This window comes from Colletes latitarsis, chromosome 5 (assembly GCF_051014445.1).
Source record: "Colletes latitarsis isolate SP2378_abdomen chromosome 5, iyColLati1, whole genome shotgun sequence".
NCBI classification, from domain to species: domain Eukaryota; kingdom Metazoa; phylum Arthropoda; class Insecta; order Hymenoptera; family Colletidae; genus Colletes; species Colletes latitarsis.
This window is the reverse complement of record NC_135138.1, coordinates 38,761,568-38,771,356: the sequence shown is the minus strand read 5'-3', so window position 1 is coordinate 38,771,356 and position 9,789 is coordinate 38,761,568. Positions and strand designations below refer to the sequence as shown.

The 9,789-nt window shown below is 40.8% G+C and overlaps 1 protein-coding gene and 1 long non-coding RNA gene across 4 annotated transcripts; both read left to right on the top strand.

Annotated features, from left to right (window-relative positions):
• The first annotated feature begins 931 nt into the window (after positions 1 to 931).
• On the top strand, positions 932 to 2,260 carry LOC143341939 (uncharacterized). The gene is made up of 3 exons (XR_013079698.1): positions 932 to 1,294; positions 1,460 to 1,624; positions 1,697 to 2,260. It is a non-coding gene; the product is annotated as an uncharacterized LOC143341939 (long non-coding RNA).
• Positions 2,261 to 3,845: 1,585 nt separating this feature from the next.
• On the top strand, positions 3,846 to 9,516 carry LOC143341967 (leukocyte receptor cluster member 8). 3 transcript variants are annotated; one of them, XM_076765417.1, is made up of 7 exons: positions 3,846 to 3,994; positions 4,080 to 4,215; positions 4,611 to 5,074; positions 5,275 to 6,437; positions 6,582 to 6,915; positions 7,017 to 7,224; positions 7,989 to 9,516. In XM_076765417.1, the coding sequence occupies exons 2-7, from the start codon at positions 4,148 to 4,150 to the stop codon at positions 8,149 to 8,151; spliced, it is 2,400 nt and encodes a 799-aa protein (XP_076621532.1). In that variant the 5' UTR covers positions 3,846 to 3,994; positions 4,080 to 4,147; the 3' UTR covers positions 8,152 to 9,516. The 3 variants fall into 3 exon arrangements, with proteins under 3 accessions (XP_076621532.1, XP_076621531.1, XP_076621530.1); XM_076765416.1 differs by having other exon boundaries at positions 3,852 to 3,994; positions 4,077 to 4,215; XM_076765415.1 differs by having other exon boundaries at positions 3,860 to 4,215.
• Positions 9,517 to 9,789: the final 273 nt, after the last annotated feature.

Genomic DNA, 9,789 nt, shown 5'->3' with positions numbered 1-9,789 from the left:
GATTTAGAAATCAATTTCAATCCCTGCTTAGTCAATTCACATGTATTCATGCACACACTACAGCTGTCAGCCCATCAATACTAATTCAGTGAACAGTTTGTCAACTGACCACCATCCATGAGAAGAGGACGCTAAAATCACCCCCCTGAATTTTCAGGTCGGTATGGCAGTAGGATTGGGCCACTTTCAGTCCATAAAGTCTATTCGTATATCTTGTCTGTGGTAGCATGTACTTTTTAATTTTTCTACAGGCCTCTGTTGACCACTGCTGACCACTTCTGATATATCTGGCAACGTATAACGATTATTACTTCTCCTTCTTACTTCAGCCTTCTCAGGCTGATGACCCCATCCCCGCAACCTTGCGGTGGACTTTACCGACGAAATTAACAAATTTCAAATCATTCTGAAAAAATTATTTTTAGTTGCGGGGATCGATTACAATCATTTTTGCTGAATAAACATACCCTGAAATCCTACGCATTTTCGAGAAAAAAATTCTTTTTCCAAAACTACGATGTAAAAAAACCTGGTGGAAAAACGTCCAAGTTTGTCGTGAAATAGTTCGCTATCTTCGACGTTAGATGGCGCCCATTTTTCTACCTCGAACCCTCTGGTGGGAAAACGTCCAAGTTTGTCGGGAAATAGTACGTTTTCTCCAACGCGAGATGGCACCACAACTATTTCTCCAGATAGAGAAATAGGCGCCATCTACTGTCGAAGAAGACGAACTATTTCACGACAAACTTGGACGATTTCCCACCAGAGGGTTGGAGGTAGAAAAATAGGCGCCATCTAGCGTCGAAGATAACGAACTATTTCACGACAAACTTGGACGTTTTTCCACCAGAGGGTTCGAGGTAGAAAAATAAACGCCATCTAGCGTCGGAGATAACGAACTATTTCACGACAAACTTGGACGTTTAAAGGCTCATATTCACCTTCTTTTTCGAATTCCCGAAGCTGTCCGAACTTAAGAGTCACGTACAAATTGTTATTAGCGCGCGCAAGTGGAGGGGCAGTTATCTCCGAACACCGGTTTGCTGTCTGATACTCTTGAAGAACAGCAGTCAGTTTACCTTTGTCGACTTTCCGAAACACTACAAGATCACGTACATACGCGTGATCTGTCATCTCTGGTACAAACCAAAGATGCCACACGAAACACCGAGTGCACCGTGGACACGTCTCATGGGAGTTAAGAGAGGCAGGCTCACATTTGCCTTCTCGCTCTTGAACAACTGAAATCCGACCTCACGTCAACGGCATACGATTCGGAATCTCGACTGCCCAGGTATTTTTACTTGCCTTTCCTAGAGTTCATTACTGAACTCTGCAAATTACTCCTGCTTTCTATTTGCCTCTGATGACCTCTGATGACCAGTGCTGACAAAACTACAGAACTCCTGACAACTTTTTACATCATACAGCGACTCTTACTGACTGCTCCTGATTACAGCTTGCCTCTGCTGGACTCTGCTGACCATCGCTTATATTTCTGACAACCTATAACGATTACTACTGACTTCTGCTAACCTCTGTTGGTCTTTGCTGATCTCTGTCAGCGTGTGCTTGTCTCTGCTGAACTTTCCTGCCCTCTGCCGAACGCTACTGACCACTGCAGGTATTTCTGATAATGTATAACGATTAATACTTACTATTGCATGCCCCTACAAGTCTCTGCTTGCCTTTGCAGGTTTCTGCTTGCCTGTGCATGCCTGTGCTGGCCTCTGCTGAACACTGCTGACCACCCCTGATGCTTCTGACATCGTATAACAATTACTACATGCTACTGTTTGCCTCTGCTGATCTCTGCTTGCCACTGCATGCCTCTGCACGTCTCTGCTGACCGCTGCTGACCACCTCTGATGCTTCGGACAACATATAACGCTTACTACTTGCTACTATTCGCCCCTGGTGATCTCTGCTTGCCACTGCTGGCCTCTGCTGACCACCGCTTATATTTCTGGCAACGTACAACGATTACTACGACTCCTGCCTTCCTCTGTTAACCTCTGCCAGCGTCCCCTGGCCTAAGCTGGCCCCTGCTGACCGCTGCTGACCACTGCTGACCACCGTTTATATTTCTGGCAATGTACAACGATTACTACTGGCTACTGCCACCCTCTGCTGACCTCTGCCAACATCTCCCGACGTCAGCTGACCATCGCTGACCACTGCTGACCGTTGCTGACAAATTGTGACACGATGTAATATAATATAATATGTTTATATGTATTAAAGTGTTGTATAATGTAAATCTATGGCAATAAATGATATAATTTCAAAGTATTCTGTGTGTTCTCATCATTTTTACTCTTCTTTTCCTATCGAAATCATTCCCATAGTTATGACACTCCGGATCTTCTAAAATTATCCAAGTTCCCCGGAAAGATTTCAAATTTCGTGCCGCCAGAAATTTTTGCGAATTCCTGGAAATGACGTCATTTCTAAGAAATCCTGAAAATTCTCAGCCCCTGAAACTTACCGGCGTCCCTGAAACTTCTCGGAATCCCTGAAATTTCCAAGAAGTTTCAGGCAGTGGCAAAAATTTCGGCCTGAATTTTTCGGCAAAAATTTTAAAAAGCCGTTACGTAATATTACGTAATATTACGTAATATTACGTAACATTACATAATTTTTGCCGAAAAATTCCGGCCGCGAGAAATTTTCAAGAGCTATTACGTAATATTACGTAATGTTACGTAATATTACATAATGTTACGTAATATTACGTAATTTTTGCCGAAAAATTCCGGCCGCGAGAAATTTTCAAGAGCTATTACGTAATGTTACGTAATATTACGTAATATTACGTAACGGCTTTTTAAAATTTTTGTCGAAAAATTCAGGCCGGAATTTTTGCCGCCGCCTGAAATTTCTTGGAAATTTCAGGGATTCCGAGAAGTTTCAGGGACACCGGTAAGTTTCAGGGAACCGAGAATTTTCAGGAATTCTTAGAAATGACGTCATTTCTAGGAATTTCTGCGAATTTGGAGAGGGAAAGAGGGGTAAAAAATGATGAGAATACATAGAATTCTTTGAGATTATATCATTTATTGTCATAAATTTACAAAATATACAAAACTTTAATAGATATAAACATATTATATTATATTACATCATGTCACAAGTTGTCAGCAACGGTCAGCAGTGGTCAACGATGGCCAGCTGACGTCGGGAGATGTTGACAGAGGCCATCTTAGGTCGGGAGATGCTGGCAGAGGTCAGCAGAGACTGGCAGTAGCCAGTAGTAATCGCGTTGTACGTTGCCAGAAATATAAGCGGTGGTCAGCAGTGGTCAGCAGCGGTCAGCAGAGGCATACAGAGACAAGTAGAGTCCAGCAGGGGCAAGCAGTAACAAGTAGTAATCGTTATACGTTGTCGGAAGCATCAGGGGTGGTCAGCTGTGGTCAGCATAGGCTAGCAGTGGCAAGCAGTAGCAAGTTGTAATCGTTATACGTTGTCAGAAGTATCAGGAGTGGTCAGTAGCGGTCAGCAGAGTCCAGCGGAGGCAGGCAGAAGTCAGTAGTAATCGTTATACGTTGTCAGAAATATAAGCGGGGGTCAGCAGAGGCCAGTGGAGTCCTGTTGACGGGAGGTCGGATATTAGTTGTTCAAGAGCGAGGAGGGAAGTGTGAGCCTTTCTCTCTCGACTCTCACGAGGCGGTCCGAAATTACTTCGGGCAACTTCGGAGAATCGAGAAAGAGGGCATGCGTCATTTTGCCTCTGTCGGGTTTCCGAAACTCCACGAGGTCACGTTACGCGTGATCTGACATAGTGTGAGAGAGCACCTGCGGTGCCTTTCTGGCATCTCTAGCTTCAATTTACGCGACGGTACTGCCGTCTAACAGCAAGGAGTTGCATTGCATCGGCTTCATTTTAACTCGAACCTGTTCGGTCGTTACGTCTGACGCGTGTTACGGTTCGATAAAGTGCAATTTTATTCGTGAAATGTTTTAATAAAAGCCTTTTGCTTGGAGTAGATTCGTGGTAATGCAAAACGCATTTACGGCGGTGAAACATAAAGTGTAAAATAGTTTAAGTATTTCTGATTTTTTCCACGGTATGTCAGAAGGCGAGGCTACAGCGTCGCAGAAGAAACAGCAGCCATTTCAGCAACAGCCACAACTTGGAATTGGTTCGATGGCGAACATGACATGGCAATATCCTTCGCCAAATAGTATTCACAATATGTTCCCTCCATATTCGGGGTAATTTTACATTTCGAATATCTATCGAGTATCGCCAATTTATTGCATAACTGAAACAATGAGTCACCTAGCGCTTCGATCAGAAAAATTATGGAGTAGTCGTATCGGAAATGGCGCAAATAGGCGTAACGTTTTACGATTTTTTGACCCGTTTCGATTTCATTCGATCAAATTAGTTTTTTAAAGAAATCTAGTAGAGAGATATATCGATGCATCCAAAAAAGAAATATTTCCGTTGACCTAATTTTGGAGTAATAAATGCGATACAAGTATAATTGGATAATTATAGATATGCGTCTGGAATAAATGAAATATCTGAAATATTAATGCACAAAATTATGTTTTGATACACCATGTCATACGTATGTATAATTGTTTTTACTTTTTGTTTGCAGACAATTATATGGACCCGGGTATCAAGGTGTACCTCATCAAGGGCAAATATTTAATTATTATCATGCAATGATGCCAGGGTATGGACAACATTTTACTCCACAGCAGATACTACAGCAGCAGCAGCAGCAGCAGCAGCAACAGCAGCAGCAGCAACAGCAGCAGCAGCAGCAACAACAGCAGCAGCAACAACAACAGCAGCAGCAGCAGCAACAGCAGCAGCAGCAGCAGCAGCAAGGCAACACTCAGGGGAAACAGCTTCATCAACAGCCACCTGTACCTGGAACACCAATGTCTTTAGACGACGAATCGGATCTTCCTCCTTTGCCACCTGGACCACCACCATCCGTGCAGATGTTGCAGCAACACAACAGTCAAATCCAACCATTGATGCAGTCCCATCAAGGATACGTGTATAACTCGTTTCCGTATGGTAACTGGAATGGAATGCACGGTGATATGTCGCGTAAGTTCTATTTTCATAAATTTATCGAGTCTTTAACCCTTTTGCTCCAAAGCATGCACGTATACCGGATGAGCGATCTAATTCGAAATAAATGTTTTTCGATTCGATAACAGCTAGTTAAATAACAAGAAATGCGTATACGTGCAAAGACGCCAGAGCAAAAAAATGACAAAATGAATAATGTGTGTCTTTGTTTTCAGAATATAATAATCAGATTCGTTTTAATGCACAAAACAAGAAAAACGGGGGGTTGGCGTTTACTCCGTCTGGCAATAGTGGAGCTGCAAAGAAAAAACGTAAGCGGAACAAAAACTTAGCAGCTCAATTCAACAATAGCTTTCAGGCGAACAATCCAACGACAAACTTCGTACCGGGTCCCAATTTGAAGACCGAACTACCACCCTTACCTCCCGCACAGCGTGAAGTAGCAGCTCCTCCTCCACCGATCGAAGACTCTCCCACTCCTACTACACCTGTTACTACGAGCGTTAATACAACTCCTAGTGCTGGTTCTCCAGCGGTAGGTACTCCCTCTGTCATGACAACTGCCAGTCCAGTCGGAGATTGGCCTGACAGCTTGAAGAACTATGTAAACAGATGTTACGAAAAATGCAAAACAGCGGTCGACAAGGATCAAGTTGAGATTATATTAAAAGGAAAAATAACTCGCGCTGCGAACGATGGTTCGCTTTGGGTCAAGGACTGGGACCAAGAACCTTTGCCTAGTATTCACAGCGAACGTATGACCATGACGATAAAGCCACAGAAAACAACGTTAAAGTTGAACAATTTGGCGAATCCGCTAATGAATGCACAGGGAGGCTTGCGCAAGCCAGGTCTCTCTACTTCTCTCGGGGCTCGGCTTGGCGCGCGTCTCTCTGTGAATCACAAACGGTCGAGGTCGAGGTCGAGGACTAGATCAAGATCAAGATCAAAGTCGAGGTCGAGATCGAGATCGAGATCCAAGTCGAGGTCGCGTTCGAATACACGTAGCCCACCGTCCCGAAAGTACAGACGTAGCACGTCGTCATCGTCCAACGTTAGCGATCGGGAACACGATTATAAGTCGTTAAAATCGAAAAAATCTACTAAAAACAAACAAAATCACAGCGGCAAGAAAGCAAAGAAGACTAAACAGATGAAATCACATTTCTATTCAGAGTTTGGTTTAGCTACAGGCAACACTGAGGAACTAGGATCCAAGGAGAAATTGCAGCAACGCGCCGCAAGATTTAATGACAGTATTTCTAGGACGGTCAGCAACGGTGTGAAAGATGATCCTTCCGGTGACTTTGATTTTACTGGACTTCACATTGTTGGAATATGCAAGGATATAGAGAAACCGTATTTGCGTCTAACGTCTGTAAGATTTCGCTTCTTTCTTTATACGAAATAGAGAAGTTTAGTGGAAAACTAAAGCAAAATATGTCGCATGTGCCTGTTTTTCACCGAACCGATTAATCAAATTTTACTCTCCAACATAATACTTGCAACTTGTTTGTTACAGGCTCCAGCTCCCTCCGCTGTACGACCGGTAAGTGTACTCCAAAATTCTTTGGCACATGTCAAGAAACGCTGGGTGGCTGAACAAGACTATAGATATGCTTGCGATCAACTTAAATCTATTCGTCAAGACCTTACCGTACAAGGTATAAGAGATGCATTTACAGTCCACGTATACGAAACACACGCCCGCGTAGCTCTAGAAAAAGGCGATCACGAGGAGTTCAATCAGTGTCAGACACAGTTGAGGATGTTGTATCAAGATGTTGGAGGAGAAAATCGGTGTGAATTTATCGCATACCGAATATTGTATTATATTTTCACGAGAAACACTCAAGGTAACGAATCTAGAAATATTTTATTCGGTAGGAAAAATAAACGATTCAACGTTAGAGCACGAACAAACTACCAAACGGAATTGTTAATATTTTTTTTACAGATTTAACAACTATTTTAGCTGCATTGTCGAAAGAGGACAAGAACGACGAATGCATAAAGCATGCATTGAAAGTACGTTCCGCATGGTGGCTGGGTAATTTCCATGCTTTTTTCAAATTGTACACTTCTGCACCAAGAATGGCGGCTTTTCTGATGGATTGGTTCGCTGCAAGGGAACGCAAGAATGCATTGAAGTGCATGATAAAGTCGTATGTACTAGATCCTTTGCTACTCACCATTTAATTCAATTCATTAGAACGTTTCCAAATCGATGTTTCTCGCCATTTTACAAACGTTAATAACATTACTGCGAAAAAACATATACTATGCATTTTTCACAGATCATATTTCATAAATTCATCAATAAATCCATTTTTCTACTATCGTAAACATTCAAATAACGATTAGATAACAGTAATGACAATTTTTTAATATACTTTCCATCGTCGAAATAATAGAATAGCTAGTATTTAACGATGAATGTTTTACTTTGTTTGCACTTTTTCTCGCTAGGTTCTATAACATTGCTAAACGCGTTAAATTTTTATTCGAGTCTATAAATTATATTGCTTTTTCATAGACGTTATAGACAAGAATAAGCTAAGAGTATTTAGTGTTAGATGATGCAACAAATACCATTAGGTTTAATTAATTTTTAAGTATATTTTCACGTACGCGTCGAAAATATATTTAAAACCACTTTTGTTGTAACTGTTCGTTATTGGGAAGTGATCAGTTTTCCTAAAAAAATTATTATACAGGTATTACGTCGTTATGCAATGGAAGCGAAGGATTGTAAATAATTTTTTTTAACAATTTATAATCATACATAGATTTCTGTTACAGGATATCGTAGCTGAAAATGACTATTTTTATATTTAGTTATTATTTGTCTATATTATAAATTACTTTGTTTTTATGCGCATGCAATTAACGCACAACTGTCTAATGGTACATTTCTTCTGCTGTTTAGCTACCGGCAAAATTTGGCGGTTGATTTCGTCGTAGCAGAATTGGCCTTTGAATCTTTGGACAAGTTTTATGAATTTGTCAGTGAATTCGGATTGGTTTATGCTGATCCCGAACAACATCTAATCGACTGCAAGACAAGCAGTGGTTCTCTAGGTGCTTGGTAAAGCAACATGACTCTCTTCCTTTTTCGTCGAAGATGCATAACAAAAGCCATTGTCGTGCACACTCTAGGCACAAGCCTTGTACGTGTGTCTATATGCATATGTTTTTTCCAGTATATGCGTATGTGACTAATACATACATATGCATATACATGTGCATATATCATGATACACGTTACCCTCTCGCAATGATTCTTCTTGCTATCCAATTGCAATCATTGTTCTTCGTTGATCGACACGAATTTGTCGAGCAACAGATTTGTAAATGAAAATTCTCCCTACGTTAATTTGTACATAAAGTCATAATCTCAGCCCATTGTTTATACATAATCGCAAGCGAGGAATTTGTTACGGGCTAGTAAGAAAAAGAAAAGAAACGAAAAAAAAAAAAAAAAAAAATAGGATAATCGTTCCGATGATCCGCAACACTACCTCAATAACACTCGGTATGAAACCGAAGCTCGTAGAGAGTCGAAATGAAATTTAAAAAGAGAAAAAAAGATAAGGAAGCCGATAAGTCATCTTCAGAAAATTCTCGTTTGGTCGAATTTCGAATTCTTCGGTACCAGCCAGCCCAGCCCCTCCCCTACCCTCTCTCCCCCCGGCCCCTCTTCGTTGGTGTATCGTCGTTATGTATTTTTAACCGCCTTGTTTGATGATTCTAAACATCTTTTTAAATATTGTCCACAACATGGAAACGAATCTTTTAACCAATTGCCAATTCTTTCGCTCAACAAGAGAATCCGTAATCGTTACGTCGAGGAAGAATTCGAAAAATCTCATGCCATGGATTTACACTACGTGATCGCCGCGCGTCGAATAAAAAGCAGTGATTGTCTCTGTCTCTCGTTTAAACGCGAAGAATACTTGGACTTGATCGAGCAGGCACGCACGGAGAACATCATCGCGCTAGATACGGATATTCAACGACTTCTCGATGGAACATCGTGAGTTTGAACGGAACCTGACGCGACAAGAGAGCAGAAAACGAAGAAATGAACGATGGAGACCAACGAGTTTGTGAATCTATTGTAAAAACGATATAGAAAGTATTTCGACAACGTTACGTTACACGCGCTCAAGAATCGACAATTTGGAACTTTTAACGGGACAGATTCATCGGCGCTACCAAACGCCATTCGCGTGTGATACGAGTGATTTATTTTTATCTTTTTAAGTGTTTACCCGCAGGACGATGCTTTTCTTCCTCGGTAGTATATGTTATCGATTCTCGATTATTGAGAATTTTATTTCTACGCATGAAACAACGGGTACGAAAGATCATATTTGAAAGAAGAAAAGACATTTCATTGTACGATCGCATTCGAACATGGGTGTTGTGCATAATAAATTATTTAATTTTTTCGATGTTAATTATTTTTAATGCGTTACTGGAATCTAACGAATTTACAGGGAACCTCGATTATAAAATTAAAATAAAAAAACTCGATAGTATTTGTTATATTGTTATTAAATATCGTGACCTGAATATTTGGCAAAGCAATACCCGAATAATTCCTACATTCGTTAGAAAGTGTTCTTCGTTACCTAATTTTATAATTTATTGAAAATATTCAAATAAAAAAAAAAATTGCTAATTAAATGATGCATGTTTACAAAGCAACAAGGAAACAATGAATA